Source organism: Phyllostomus hastatus, unplaced genomic scaffold (genome assembly GCF_019186645.2).
Source record: "Phyllostomus hastatus isolate PE091 unplaced genomic scaffold, TTU_PhHast_1.1 phas_contig_58, whole genome shotgun sequence".
Taxonomy (NCBI): domain Eukaryota; kingdom Metazoa; phylum Chordata; class Mammalia; order Chiroptera; family Phyllostomidae; genus Phyllostomus; species Phyllostomus hastatus.
The window spans coordinates 5,018,055-5,034,368 of record NW_025333916.1 but is presented as its reverse complement, the minus strand read 5'-3'; the positions used below and the strand labels follow the sequence as shown (position 1 = coordinate 5,034,368).

Sequence of the window (16,314 nt, the reverse complement as noted above, 5' to 3'; positions counted from 1 at the left end):
TTAAGGAAGTAATTACAACAATGTGATGAAAGCAGGTATCATGTTCTGAGAAAATATCAAGAGTGAAATGGTTTTATCCTAAATACTAAAAATGCCAATAAAGAAATAAAATCTGCAAGTAAAAATATTTCTATCTGCTAATACATAAAAATAGCAAAAGCACAGAACTCCATCTATTACAAATTCCATAAAAGCTAAGTTGTAAAAATAGTCACAGGGATGTAAAGTACAGCATAGAGAATATAATCACAGGATGTTATGTTATGAAATTAGTCACAGGGATGTAAAGTAAGCATAGGGAATGTAGTCAATAGTATTTTTTTTAAAATACATAACTTCAAACTCCATCTACACAAGCCAGAGAAGCCTTCCAAAAAAGGATGCTTATACCAAGTTATAAAGGCACACAGGCAGACAAAATGATAATCAGACAAGACACAGCAAATAAAGAGAGGCAACATTTCTTTATAGAAATTTTTATTTAGTCTCAGACAAATACCATATGATTTCACCTGTAAGTGGAACCTACTTAACAAAACAAACCGGCAAGCAAAATACAGCCAAGGATATTGAAACTGAAAGTAAAATGACAGTAGCCAGAGAGAAGGGGAGAGGGAAATAATGTGGGAAAGAAGGGAAAGGGACCCTTCTAAATGAACCCGTATGAGGGACCCACAGATGCAGCCAAGGCGGGGTGGGATTGAGGGTGGGAGGTGGGTGTGGGTAGGTCAGGGGAAAGTGATGGTGGGGAAAATGGAGACAACTGTATTCGAACATTAATTAAAAAAGGTAAGAAAAATTATTTTCAATGAACATTCTACATTACTACACATAAGTAATCACACTAATTCCCCTCCTCTGCTTTCTGGCTGGGTCCCTCCAGCATAAACTATGAACTACTTGGTGGAATTCACACTGGACCAGGAAGAAGACTGCTGTGGTCCTGCTGAACGGAACAATAAAATCAGACTCCGAGAAGCCTAGGGCCGAAAGAAAGAGACCCTGTCCCTCCCCCGACCCTGCGGCTCCCCCACAGTCCCCCACAGGCTCCCCCACAGTTCGAATGCAGTGCTCATCCTTCTTCTGTTTCAGAATTAGCTCCGTCATGGCCTCCATCCCTGCTGGGCTCAGTCACCACTAGAACCTAAACCTCACAAGGGCATCCTTTGCCCCTTGAGACTCTCACCCATTACTGAGGTGTATTTCCCCCGATCTAACCCAATTCCCTCCCTACCCCTCTCATAAACTCTTCACTGTGCCCTCCAGAACTCCCAATCTGGACCAGCCTGGTTTCCTCTACATTTTCAACCTTTTTTTTAACTGTACCAAGTTCTGCCTCAACCGAAACTTGGCTATTCTCCTACCGATCTTATATGCTGCAGCTGATTTCTCTCCTCTTCCATCCCATGTATCACAGGACCAGGAACTGAGGAAAGGGTTCTCCTTGCTCACACTGTCACCTACATTCCTCCTCTGCTCCTCTCTCCTTCATAAACCCCAGTACCGCTGAAGCTCAGCCATTCTACTATCCTACAAAAAAATCCTTCTTGCTACCACATTAACTTCTTAGGAACTCTCCTTTTCTTCAGTGAAAACTGTGTATACTTCCTCTCCACCTCAATCCCTGTAATCATACTAATATTCATGTGTAGACCCACCGAACATCGTGGCCTCTTAGCTACTTACCCTCATTGCTACTCAGCCACCAAAATCTGGATTGCCAGCACTCCCCTGTCCTATTCCCCCCCACCTTCCCACACCCCGCTAACACAATTCTTTACCCTTCGTCAGGTGTTAATTTTTGATGGCACCACCTTTTTTCTCTTTCACCCCTTTCTCAATTCTCATCCCTCCTTTCCCAGTTTAGACTCCCTGACCCATCACTGTCATCACTCCCTTGCAAACATCCTCAGCATCTTTGCCTCTCTATCCCCTCATCTTTCTTCATATCCATAGTTGAATTCCATCATGCCAAGTGGCCAAGTCTGAGAAGCTGAACACGAACAGAGAAATTACCCAGCTGAGTTCACAGACTTCACTTTAACATAAAACTTCCAATTAACATTCATTAAGGTCTGGCAATCCTTTCAATCCTTACTACTACTATACTTGTTTTCCCACCATGAACAAGAACTACTTCATACCTTTTTTCCTAAATGTATTCTTTTATTTAAGTATAGTTGGCATACAATATTATTTTGGTTATATTGATTAGTTTCAGGTGTACAATACAGTGATTTGACGTTTTTATGCCTTACAATGTGATTGCCTCACTAATTTTAGTAGTCATCTCTCACTGTATAAACCTGTCATAATATTATCGATGCTTATTTCATACCTCTTTTGTCTCAAACCTCCCACAGAACTCCTGTTTCACTCTCACTTGATACTTCACTAAGAAAACAGAAGCCATCAGAGGGGCTCACTCTCATCTTCCCACCCCTGAATCTCCCAACCTGAGCATACAGACCTGCATCTATCTTCCCTCCTTTCAAGATGGAAGAGGTATCACAGATCCTCCTCTTAAGCTCTGGATCCCATTATCTGTCTCACCTTCCCAAGGACTTCACTCCTACTACTACCTTCTATTTCTCCTGCACATTCAATCTCTCCTTCTGGACTGGAACATTCCCATCAGCATACAAAGGCACTTTAGCATCCACAAATCAAACAGAATTAAAATGTCAACATACTAAGAAAGAATGCAAGCTGTAAGATACAGTAACGTCCCACAGTAAACACGTCAAGAGATACCTAAGAGACATTCAAGTTTTAAGAACTTGGCTTTGATATGTTACCAATTCAGAGAAAGACAAAATTAAGTGTGACAGAAGTAGCTTATCCTAGCACAATAGCTCTGATCATTCTACTAAATAACCTTACCGCTTTCGTTATATTTAAACAAAAAATGATTTACTTATCATAAATTGGTAATGCTTACAAAGAAGTAACATACTTTTATGGTGGAAGAACAAACTATCAGTTACCTTACAATGTTTCAAAGCTTCTTTGTATTCTTTGTTCCTGATTGCATCCCGAGCACTTTTCAGTGCAGTCTTCACTTCCTTGCTGGACATTCTGTCAAAATGAAAAGTCCGACTGAATGTACAACAGTAACCTGCCTGACTGTAACAATTCCAGCAAACTTAACCGTCTTAAAAATGCACATGATTCCTTCTACTTGGAACACTCGTCTCCCCCTTAGTGTACACATTGCTTATCCCTCAGCTCTTCAGATTGTTACTCAGCTGTCACTTCCCCAGGGAAACCTTCACTGGCCGCCCTATTTAAAATGTCAACACTGCCTCGCCACACTCCCTACCACCCAGTATTCCCTTAACCCCTCCCTAACTCTGCATTTATTTTTCTTCACAGCATTTACCACTATCTTATACACTTATATTTTATATACTATATATTTTATTTATCTTACATATTACGTGTTCCCCAACCCCATTAGAACTTAATTTCTATGCAGGCATGGATTTTTGTCTGCTGTTATTCTTGCTTTTTTTACCTGCTGCTATATAGTCAGCACCTAGTATCTGACAAATTATATACATTAAAAAATATTTGTTGAAACTGAGTTGTATTTGAATTATACTCACTCTCTATATAGTAGGCTAAAACACAGATGATCTTATGGGCCAGGACCCAAAACACAAACCAATTTCGATCCAATTCTACACTAAGCAAGATTTAGTAGCATAAATCCAAGTCACAGAGTGTAAACACTAACACAAATAAATTTCATTAACTATATATAAAAGTTTAAGATTGCATTCTGTTTTTAAGCCAGTTTCTTTAATACATGAATCAGGATGTTAACTTTCTTCACAGTAAGAGTTATTGTAGGATTAGAGTAATATAGTATTCTTTGTTATGTAGTAATCTGTGAAAAGAAAAAATGCAATGTTTATACTTAAATGAAGGTGAATATGCAAGACGACTGTACACTAACTTCAGCCATAATAAGATATATCAGTTGGCAAAGTATTTCCATTTAATATAAAAATATATTATTTAATTTTAAGTAAACTAACATATCTTAAAATTTCACAACTTATTCTGGTTTACCAGTAAACAAGTCAAATTCAAGCACAACTTGATGTTGGAAAAAAAGGAACATTTCTATTTTTTGCCAACTCCATTGAACTCTATCATCATGAATGCAAACCAGAGCTGTATAAATATTAAGTCGTTACAGACTGCAGATGTTCAAGGCCGCAAAATGAACTAAGAAGATGGCTCACTGACATAGTACACAAACCATCCTTTAAATCCAAATGAGGCTGAGGTAGAAGTACAAGATCAAAGAAGTTACTGAATTTTTTAAAAAATTCTTTTGACTTAAAGAATGTTAGATTAAAAATATAAAAATTAAGATATCATAAAATCAATTTATCTGTAGCCAGAACCAGATTCCCCAAAATTAGCATAAAAGTGACTTTTTGCCTAGTTACAATAATTACATAAATATAGCAACATATTTCACATGCTGTTATTTTAGAAACTGTCTTCATACCTGAAATTATCTTGGTGTAAATTTATAGCTGCAAACCTCAGAGTGATTTTTCCTGTAGTCTACAAATCTAGATTGGAGCAGGCAACAAATTTTAATGCTCATTTCAACTTAAGATTTTTCATGCCGAAGTTATCTTTGGTGGCTAAACCTGCAGATGAAAAAGAAGAGAACACCAATGATGACGACAACTCATCTAGACCACCAGAAAGGGATAAAAAGACATCCAAGGAAGAAAAATCAAGAGTACCAGTTTAAAAAGAACAAAAACAGTTTCAAGTTAAGACCAAGCAACAACAAACAAAAAAGCAACTTTTCCAGAGCAAAGCTCACCATCTTTTCTATCACCTGACATAGGAATGGAAGAACATCTGAGCAAGGCAGAATGAACAGACATTAACACTCCCAAGCTATACACAGCATTTGGCATAAAAGAAATAGAAGAGAGGTCCTCTGCTCTTAGTAATATAATCTAAATCAAGAGAAAGGCCTAAAGCATTGAGTCATTTAGTGAATCAAATGCTGAATTGGAGATGAGTGCACACGCAATAGGAATCCAGGGAAGTGTGGTGTAAAATAACAGCTACTAGATGGAGAAGACAGGATTTAAGAAAGGAGGGAAGAAGGAGAATTACTCCAGTCAGAGGCAGCTGCATTAGCGAAGTCAGAGAGAGAGCAAAGAATGCGGCATGTGTAGGACACAGCAAGAAAACCAGGCTGCATGGAACAGAAGGGACTTGAGAACAGAAGAGAATTAGGCTGGGCAGGTGAAGTAGAGCACCAGATTACAGAAGACCTTCAAAGTCAGACAGACAAGTTTAGACTTAAAGATAGCAGCACACACGGAGCTGTGAAATGCTTCTATGCAAGCTATTTTTCAAGGCCACTAGCAACAAACTCCATTCTTCTCTTGATAACCATTGTAATGGTCAATATCTTTCTATATCTCTATATATCTCTGTATGTAATTACAATTACTCATGTGATTACAATTACTCTTGCTTTGGTGGAATCCTCTAATTTGCTCTTCCAATTCTTTTTTCATTAATTTGTCATTTAAGATAATAAGATAGCATTGAGGCTTCTTCACCTAAAATAAATAATCATTATGTCCCCCCCCCACACACACAAGTTTTATGTATTTTTTTCTTTCTCATGCAGAAACCATCTGGAATCTGGTTTTATGCAATTTTTCAAAAGACAAAAAATTTTTCCTACTTTCTATCCCTGAACACATTTTCCTCTTTTAGAGAGGTGGGGTAGAGAAGGGAGAGGCTCATTCATGCACTTCCTAAACAAAAGTTTACTGAACACTAACCATCTACTAGGCACCATCAAAACCCCTTTCCTGTCACAGAGTAAAAACCTCCTATCAAACATGATTCCTCCATATTCTTCTATGTGGGATACTTCCCTCCATTCCCAGCATTTCTTCTAGCACTTTAAAGAAAAATTTAGTTCTTTTACAAATGTCTAATCTTCTTCCTCAGTCCTGCACACTTCCCCCTTATATCTCTTCTCCTATATTTTTCTCTTAAGTCTCAACTGACTTTTTAAAATAAGAGCATTCATTTTGCACATTCTCACTCCCCAAAAAGTTTTCTACTTCCAACCTAAAAGATTTTAATTCAATGTATCAAGCATAAAAAGTAGCAACAGCACTTTAAAAAAGTCAGAAAATGACGACCGTGCCAATAAGACAGTAACATACCTCAAAACTAATAATATGTATAGATGGAATAATGTATCCTATGTACCCCACCTAAAGCCATGGAACCTTAAGCTGCCTTCAGTTGTGCAGATGCAAAGATTCCACAAAGCAAGAATAATAATCATAACAACAATAATTATAAATAACAGTAACAGTGGCAATAAAGGTTAATTACAGAAAAGCGAAAAATTATAACTTTAAATCTAATACAAGAGTCTAAAAGTATCTTGTCATGACCTTTCTTCTGAACATAATCAGTAAAAACAATCATTAAGTAAAAGTAGACCCCAATTACCTATTATTGAGCATTCTAGACACCTTTTATCTATTATATCTATCTCTATCTTCTTTTTGAATGGAATTTCAGATTGTTCCTCAACCATTATTCATGTAAATTAAGGAAAATATGAGACAGGCACATAAAAAGAATGACATACATAATCCAAAACCTGAATGCATTGAAAGTCTTCAAACAAAATTCACTGAAGCGGAACGCAGCCTCTCACAACACCACCAGTTGGTGCACTGATACAGATGGGTCCCTAGAGGATGAGTTCCTAGAACACTCACTTAGTGGGGGAGACCTGTACTACAAGGGGCCCACCCTCCAGAAAATAATTCCAGTTTTAGGAGGATCCCCCCTTGTATGTTACTACGAAACACTTACTTCAGGGAACATTAACATTCTGAAGCACACTACCATTCTCCAAAGTACAACCAGCATATTCTGGTTTTGGGTTTTTTGTTTGATAATAACTATACTTTTCAATACCTTGTACACTGCTATTAAATTTACAAGGGTGTGTGTTTGTTTCCCACAACTAGCTTGGAAGTCCCTGAGGAGCAAAGACTATTTATGCTACTCTTAGTTCCTAGTGCCTGGTACATTGAGATATTCAACAAATATTCACAAATTCACTGCAGGTGAAAACAACACTGAATTTATTTCATACAGTCACTAACTGCACAATTAGCCTCTTTTTTGTAAGACAGAATAGAGGGTGGATCAAAAGCAGGTTTACAGTTGCTCATGTGGAAAATAATATAAGAATTAATAAATAGTAATACAAGAATAAACTGTTTCATGTACTCACAACTGTAAACCTACCTTTGCCCCGTGCTTTATAATGTTGCTGGTATTTGCTATTAAAAGAACTACGAAGAACCAAAACCTAGACCAAGGCCTTCAGCTGAAGTCTTTGATGAACTGCAGAGTTAAGTATTTCACTAAAGCAAACAATCCCTAACAAACAAATCTGTAACTGATGACCTAAAGACACATGTAACAGAACCCCTACCCTCACTGCAACACACATATGCATACATATACACAGAAAAAAGATGCATACTCACACCTCAAAAGTTCCTTTTCTGATTAAGTTACTGATTAACAAAAATGCTCTATATGCAGAAGAGAGTGATCAAAATAATGAAGAACCTGAAATTGTATAATAACAGTTGAAGGACTTGGGGAAGGCCTCCAGTGGGGTGAGAGGGACTTGTGAGGAAAAGGTGAGAAGGGTAGTTAAGAGGGCAGATTATTCGTGTAAAAAAAAGACAAAAAGTAGAGAAAAGCTGACTTCAGCTCCAAGTAAGAACTTTTAATAATCAGACTAGTACAAATGTGGAATAGATGCTCATAGGAAGTGTGTTTCCCATCACTAAAGAAGAAAAGGCAAAGACTGGACAACCCACTGGCAGGAATATTGTAGGACAAACTGAATGTCAGATGAGAAGCTGGACTAGAAGCCTCTTAGAATCTTCCAGCACTACCTCTCAGGGGGCCTAAGATCATCTTGCTCCAACCCAATGCAGCAGCTGCTCCTACAGACACTGTCGAGGGGGAGAGAGAGGAAGAAAAAAGATGTATTTCTGTCATCCTGACCAGGAATTCAGAATACATGTCCTGTGAAAACAAGGCCACAGAGAGGAAATGCAGCTCACAGAATCAGTACTGTACCACAGATGGAGTTGAACACATCTTTGAAGAATGGAGATGTCAATCAGCATTGTTTCTATCATAAAATGTGTTCTACATTCCAAATTAACTCATACAAACTTTTAAAATTCATCTTGTTCATGAAAGAGCCTACCTGTATTACCTTCCATGCTGTACTATTATTTCATGTTTGTTTCCCTAGTGTAAGTTGCTTGTAGCCAAGGAGTATTGCTTATGTATTTGTATTCACCACAGATCTTTGGCATGCTGTTTCAGTTAATACACCTGCTTCACTAACAGAGAGTAAGCTCAGTAGAATATCATGAAATTTGGTAATTAATTAGAGACAGTATAAGCAGTGAGTTAGGGCACAGATAATCAAGTCCTACTCAGACTGGCTCCCTGTGTTACTAATTTAACCTTTTCAAGCCTCAGTTTTCCCATCTGCAAAATGGTGAAAGTAAGGATTATGGAAAATATTCCACGTAAAAGTACTTGTCACACAGTAAATGCTCAATAAATGGTTTGTATAATCTTCAGTATGAAATAAGTGTTATATGAATATTAATTAAGGTCTGTCCCTTATTACAATTAGTTTATGTAAAAACACTATCAAACAGTAGTATTAAGAGTTGATTATATATTAAATAAATACTGCAACTCCTCCTTTTCCTGTCAAAATATTAAAATGACTAATATCATGTGCAAATTATATACCTGCAACTGTGATAATGAAGTCAGGAATTTGGCCCTGGGACAGATATCTGCTTCTTCCGGATTTCTCCAAAGGAGTTCAACAGTCAAGGCCCTGTGATTTTTCTGCAGCAAAACAATGGGTTCTGAACCTACGTCAATTAATCGAACACGTCACACAGCCCAATATATCTTCCTCTGGGAGACTGTCCGTTTCTCTGCTTTACACTTTGAAAGCAAGATGCGTCTGCCTAGAATCTGAAACTTCACGGACCAGGCCCCGCTCCTCACCCCACGAGAGTACAATAAATTCTAACTGCACCGGCAAAAGTGGGAATGAGATGAGGCAGGCTGCAAATTCCCTTGGAGAAATGTATTCGAAGGGGCTCCACCGTATCCACACAGCACCTGTGCGGGTCCTGCCAGAGGCCTCCCCAGTAACCACCAATCCAACTTAAGTGACAGACGCGCCGCCACCTCACCACTGCCCACTTCTCGGTCCCGCCTACTGCTCAACCACGCTCATTCAGCGCAATATGAGCACCCCCAGCCCCTGATCCTTTCTCTCATTAGGTTTTCATTTCAATCACTTCAACTGCCTACCAACTTCCACTTCTGCAAAAGCCACAGTGACCCGAACTCACCTGGGACAGATGCTTCTATAAACCCGTATACAGTCAGAGCGCAAGCGTGTTTCCCAGGCATCGCTCACGTGACTGGAACTGGGTGGTTCTCAGTGTGTTCGGTATTTGATTAAAAGGTCTTAACGTGAATTAAGGCCTGGGGAGTCCAGCTTTGCGCAAGTTCTCACTCTGATCCTGATGGGAGTTGTAGTTCTGAGGGTGAAACGCTAGGAGGAAACCAAATTGCCACCTCTGCTATCCCCGCCCACCTCTTCCCGGGAAGGTTGCGGGTGGTCGGAGGCAGGTCTTGCGCCCGGGGGCGGGGCTCTCCGTACTCCCCACGATGCTGCTGCTGTGCGTGTGGATGGTCGCAGCCTCCGCGCTGGCAGTGCCAGCTCCCGGGACCAGTGGGAAGTGGCGGGGAGCGGTTCAGGCTTGGCCCGAAGAGCCTAATGTGGTGCTAGTTGTGAGTGATTCCTTTGTAAGTACTTAGAGACCGCGGGAGCGGGAGGGAGCGAGAGGAGGGAGGCGGTGCTACAGTCCTGATACGCTATCCGCCCACAGCCTTTACTGTGCTTGCAGGCTTCGGGAAGCAGAATCTGAAACTTTTCAAACATGTTTTACCCCGATGCAAGGTAAGAAGTGCATTTTATCTTGAGGCCCCATATACACACACGCGTACACCACATAAATATGCATGTCATACATGTAAGACAATATTTTAGTAAATAAAGTGCACTCTGATAGCGTCTTTGCAAATCTTTTTTATATTTTATTGCTAGCCTCGATGCACTAAATTATTTTACCACAGTTATTGAACGGTCAGTCCATATCCCCGTTTTATTTAATAGTGGAGGGAAAATCACATTCTGCATCTCCATAAAAGCTTGTTAGTTTTCTAGTGATCATTTCCCAGTTCACCTCAGGTTTGCAGGAATTTGTGTTTGGGTGAGAAGTGAAGAAAATTAAACTTATTTTTATTACCCAGGAATCGGATCATCCTATTAGTGATGATGTAAATGCATTAGTTGATTTAATGCGATCCATTCCCTGATATTCCAGGAAAATTGTGTGTGTGTTGTCCTAACCTTGAACAGTTTTTAGAACTTTCCCAAGCCATCAAACAAAAGAATACTGCTGTCAATATTACCTGATACTTTTAGTGTTATCCACGATTTTAAAATTAATGCTTAGACAGATGTTTGGTTACTAATTATAACATTAGTTTATTATCACAGGGTGTTAGTGTGCTCATGTATATAGTTGGTGTTGAGTGTGTCTGGCACCAGAGTGCCTTTAATCGCAATGTTGTATTGCCTTTCTTACAGACTAAGCCCTGATGATTCAAGCTACATAATCTGGGTATCCCCTCAGGATTTGTTGAGATTACTAAAAGTAATATGAATATTTAGTAATTTTGTGATTATCTAAACTTACAGAACAGGCAATGTTGGAGAGTAATATGAAAGAGTCAATCAGGGGGTGCTTACATTAAATCAAAGGGAAAGGAAAGAACCAGGACTGTGCAGAGAAAGAAGCTGAATTTTGTTGCTGTGTCAGTGGAGGCCTCCGCTGACCTTAAGGGTAGTTCTCATACTAGTATGATGCTTCAGACCTGATTCCAGTTGAGGTGAGGGGCCAGGCCTTTGTACCCTCATGTCGAATGGCCATTAGTTAAGAGCTGCCCCCAGAATGGGGCATGATCATGGGCAAGGCAACTCTCTTCAGCAGAGGCAATCTTTCATTTCTAAAATGGAATGTGGGTGGTATATCATAACATCCTAGAAATTCCCAAAGATGACTGAAATAATTAGTTTATTATTTTCTTAGTATAGTAAGAAAACATAGGTTTTTATATATTGGTGTATATAAAAACATGATGTTGTGTACAGACTAATATCTCTTAAGAATATAGAAGCAAAGATCCTGAACAAAATACCAGAAAATTAAATTCAGCAATATGTAAAAAGTATTATACACTGTGACTGCATGGGATTTATCCCCAGACTGTAAGGTAGGTTTAATATCTGAAAATTAGTTAATGTAATACACCATGTTAATTGAATAAAGGGCAAAAACCACATAATCTTCTCAACATATGCAGAAAGAGCTTCTGACAAAATTCAACAGTGCTTCATGATAAAAGCACTCAACCAACTAGAAATAGAAGATAATTTCCTCAATCTGATAAAGGGCATCTGCTAAAAAGCCACAGCTAATATTACACATAACTGTAGAAAACAATGTTTTCTTTGTAAGATCAGGAACAAGACAAGGAAATCTGTTCTTACTGTGTCTATTCAATATTATACTGGAGAGTTTAGGCAGGAAATTTGACAAGAAAATGAAATAAAGGACATCGAGATTGGAAAGGAAGAAGTAAAAGTATCTCTATTTTGCAGATAACATAGTCTTATATATAGAAAATCCTAGGGAATCTTTAAAGCTATTAGAACTAATGAGTAAGTTTAGCAAGACTGTAGGATATAAGATCAATATAAAAAACTAATTGTATTTCTCCCTGGCTGGTGGCTCAGTGTATTGAATGCTGGCCTGAGAACCAAAGGGTCATCAGTTCGATTCCCGGTCAGAGCACATGCCTGGATTTTGAGCCAGGTCCCCAACAGAGGGTGCATGAGAGGCAACCACACATTGATGCTTCTCTCCGTTTTTCCCTCTCTTCCCCTCTGTCTAAAAATAAATAAATAAAATCTTTTAAAAAACCACAATTATATTTCTACACACTTGATTGATGAACAAATTGAAAATATAATTAAGAAAATAATTATATTTAAAATAGCATCAAAGAGATTGAAATAGGAATATATCTAACCAAGAAAGTACAATTTTTATACTCTGAAAACTGCAAAAGAAATTAAAGAACACCTAAATAAAGGGAAAGACATCTCATGTTTATGGATCAGAAGATTTAATATTGTTAATAAGGTAACAATCATCCAGTTGATCTACAGATTTAATACAATCTCTGTAAAAATTCATATGATGTCTTTGCAGAAATAGAGAAACTAATCCTAAAATTCACATGGAAATTCAAGGGTCCTAAAATAATCAAGACAATCTTTTAAAAGAACAAAGTTGGAGGACTTACACTTTCTAATTTCATAGCTTACTAGAAACTACAGTAATCAAGTTAGTGTTTTACTGGCATAAATATAGATAGACTTATAGATCAATGGAACAGAATTGATAGTACAGAAATAAACTCTCACTTTTATAGTTGATTGATTTTCAGCAAAGGTGCCAAGATTATTTAACAGAGAAAGAGTAGTCTTTTCAATAAAACTGCTGGGAAAACTAAATAACATTATGCAAAAGAATTAAGTTGGACCCTGCATCACAACATTTTAAAAAACTAACTCAAAGTGAATCAATGAATCAAACATAAAAGCTAAAACTATAAAACTTTTAGAAGAAAATATAGGTGCAAATCTTTGTGATTTTGGATTAGGCAATTTTAAAAATGGGCAAAAGATCTAAATAGACATATCTCTAACTAAGATATACAAATGGCCAATAAGCACATGAAAAGATACTCAACATTGTTAACCATTAGGGAAATGCACATCAAAACCACAATGAGACACCAGTTCACATCTACCACGACCAAGCGGGCTACAGTCAAAAAGACACAATAACTAGAGTTGTCAAGGGTACAGGGGAATTGGACTGCTCACACATTCCAGCAGGAATGTACAAGGGTGCAGCCACTTTGCAAAAACGTTTAGCAATTCCTGAAATGGTTAAACATGAGTTACTCTATGACCCAACAATTCTACTTCTAGGTACATATCCAAGAGAAGGGAACATATATGTCCACACAAAAACTTGTACATGAAATTATATATAATACTTACCGATAGTGGAAACAACCCAAATATCCATCAACTGATAAATAGATTTTTAAGTTTAGTAATATTATTCAACAATAAAAAGTAAATGTGGTTCTGATACATGCTGCAATGTGATGAACCTAGAACTCATTAAGCTAAGTGAAAGAAGCTGGTCACAAAGAACCACCTATTGTATAATTCCATTTCCAAGAAATGTCTGGAGAAAGCAACTCCGTAGAGACAGAAAGCAGAAATGAAAGATTTGCATTTGCCTATGGTTTGGGGCATGGGGGTGAGGTGGGAGGCTGATGGCTAAGGAGTGCAGGGTTTCTTTTTAGAATGATGAAAATGTTCTAAAATCGATTGTGGTGATTGTTGCACAACTCTCTGAATATACAGAAAACCACTGACTTGTAGACATTAAGTGGGTGAGTTGTATGGTTTGTGAATTATATCTTAAACTTGTTTTTTAAAAAGAAAATCAGTGCCAGCCTGGGTCTTCAAGGACATAAGCATCATCTCTCTCTGTCCTCCCATTGCCGTATTTCATTAGTTTTAGCTTTGATGAGGTTTCAAGGAGTGGGGTGCAGGTCAGGAGTGTACACCATAGAATCTAGTAAGAATCTCACCAATCTGATGAACCGATCTGAGAACAACACTATTAACAGCCTTGCTGTGACAACAGAGTTACTGTTACATTCTGTCCTTAAAATGATGCCTTGAAATCTAAACTTCACCGGTTTTCCCTAGTCCTGAGGAACTGAGTACCAAGTCATGATTCTAAAAGGAGCAATCCAAATCACAAGTCCCACAGGCTCGGTTCAAACCGGTGTAACTATTGCTACAAATGTCAGGTTAAAATCCATGTGAGCACTTTCTAGATTCATTTCTGGGACTGGTACAAGGCCTTCATCTCTTTAAAGCAGGAGTAGAAAGCAGGAGTCTAAATTACAGAGCCGCAGGGACGGCAAGAGGGAGAGGGATGACTGCCTCATTTGGGGAAGTTTCCAACTTGGAATGTGTGAGAGGTGGTCTATGTCAGGATTACTGACTGAAATTTACAAGGCACTCAATAAATATTTGGTGAGTGAAGTGAAACGAATCTTTAATCCAGAGATGTTCAATTTACAAAAGACAAATGTAATATGTTTGTAAATGAACTGTATTTTTGCAAAGCTTAATACAACTGGATTAAGTATGTCTGTGGCAAGATTTGCATTTGATTGGGTTCTTAGGAATTCACATTATGCGTCACACACTCTCAATGTCAAAAGCATGCCAATAATAGTCTAAATGAAGCTCAAACTTGTAAAAGAATTTGAACTGTACAGCATCACTGTGCTTCTGCCGTGTGGCCTACTCTGTCCCTCCAACCAGATAAGCCTATGTTTCCTAGATTCAAAACAGTGGCCAGAAATGGTTATTATCCCTCATGTACAAAAGATTGTAAAAATCAGACATGCAGGCATTTGGGATTTGTGAGGATAGGTTCCTGTGAGTTTGAATTTATGAAATTCTGAGGGGAGAATATGCAATTTTGTCTTGGGCTTCCTAGCTCATCATTCAGGAAATTAGTAGTGTTTGCTTAGCCTTCAGTGATTACTCCTAGATGTGGTGGTTTATTTCTGCATACAACCATGCTCTAATTCTTCCCATCTTAAAAAGAACCTGACCTTAATTCTAGATTCTCCTCTAGCTAACACTCCGTTCTCTAACAGCCATACCATTTTTCTGTTTCCCTTTGCAAAATAACTCATTAGAAAATGAGTTGCTTCACTTTCTCACCTCCCATTGTTTTTTCCCCTTTCTAGTTTTGTTGTGCATCCCTGCCACTCCGTTGAGAGTGCTCTTGTCAAGGTCACCAACTCTCTCCATACTACCAATTCCAGTGTGCATTTTCCAGCCTAATTTCAGGTACCCTCTCAACACAGCTGACACATCCCCTCTCTTGACATACTGTCTTCTCTCAGCTTTCGTGAGACCTGGTCCCCTGATACCTTCCTCCCTCACTGGCCATTCTTTCTCAGTTTCCCTTGCTGCCTTTTCTCCTTACTTAGGAATCCTCAGGGCTCCTAGTGGATTTCTTTCTTTCCTCTTTTTGCTCTCTCCTTAAAAGTTTTCATTCAGTCTTATAGTTTTCAGTACTCTGATTATGCTAAAGGCACTCTAGTTTATTACACCAGCATAGACTTCTCTGACCTCCAGAATCCTGCCTGTAACTAACATCCTACTTTATATATTCATTTGGAAATTTTATACATCTCAAGGGTGTGTGTGTGTGTGTGTGTGTGTATCTCCATCCCAGATTTTGGATGGGTTTATGGTTTAAACTGTTCTTTACTTATAATTATATTGAAAACATATAATACATATAATTCCAGGACTAGAATATTCTCTTTTTCTCTCTTTGCTTTTTACCAAGGAGAGTTCTTCAATTCCCAGTTCAATCCCAAAATGCCTGTCTCCAGCCCAAACATCTCTTCTAACTTTCAGACTCATTTATCTAGCTGCTTAATTATTACCTCCACTTATGTCTTACAGGTGTCTCTAACTTTACATGCCCCTTAAATTATTTGAATACCTGGGTCATTCTCATTATTAGGTCTCTTCCTTTCCAGAGAAGCCTTCCCTGTCCATTCAATCTAAAGTAGGTCACATTTGTTATTCTATATCTCAGGTTTTTTGCAAGTTATGTATCACAATTTGTAATTGTCTTATTTTATTTACCAGTATACTTTTTGTCTCCCCCACTAGACTAAGCTTCAAAGGCCCCGGGGACTCTATTTTATCTCCAGATTGTATCTCCAGGTCTTTCACAGTGCCTGGCACTTAGTAAATACTCAATAAATGTTGGTTCAATCAGTCCATCATCCCCCAAAAGAACTTTCCAGACAGTCCCTTAATTTATTTACTATATTCCAGTGAATCTAAGTGTAATGCTGCATTGAATTCTCAATATAATGAGCCAGATACTG

General features: G+C 38.3%; 2 protein-coding genes across 11 annotated transcripts in view; one reads left to right on the top strand and one right to left on the bottom strand.

The window, feature by feature from the left end:
- The window catches only part of TTC37 (tetratricopeptide repeat domain 37), a 77,035-nt gene extending 67,477 nt beyond the window's left edge, over positions 1-9,558 (bottom strand). The window contains exons 1-4 of one of the 2 annotated variants that reach the window (XM_045847929.1): positions 9,510-9,545; positions 8,890-8,991; positions 4,526-4,673; positions 2,988-3,078 (exon numbers count right to left, since the gene is read on the bottom strand). In XM_045847929.1, the coding sequence (XP_045703885.1) occupies positions 2,988-3,077 (90 nt within the window). In that variant the 5' untranslated portion in view covers position 3,078; positions 4,526-4,673; positions 8,890-8,991; positions 9,510-9,545. Of the gene's footprint in view, positions 1-2,987; positions 3,079-4,525; positions 4,674-8,889; positions 8,992-9,509 lie in introns of both variants that reach the window. The other variant, XM_045847930.1, reaches the window with a different exon arrangement.
- Positions 9,559-9,768: 210 nt separating this feature from the next.
- ARSK (arylsulfatase family member K) overlaps positions 9,769-16,314 on the top strand; it is a 46,268-nt gene continuing 39,722 nt past the window's right edge. For 2 of the 9 annotated variants that reach the window (XM_045848368.1, XM_045848363.1), the window contains exons 1-2: positions 9,856-9,969; positions 10,053-10,123. In XM_045848368.1, coding sequence (XP_045704324.1) covers positions 10,117-10,123 — 7 coding nt within the window. In that variant the 5' untranslated portion in view covers positions 9,856-9,969; positions 10,053-10,116. Of the gene's footprint in view, positions 9,970-10,052; positions 10,124-16,314 lie in introns of all 9 variants that reach the window. The other 7 variants (XM_045848365.1, XM_045848360.1, XM_045848362.1 and 4 more) reach the window with 6 other exon arrangements.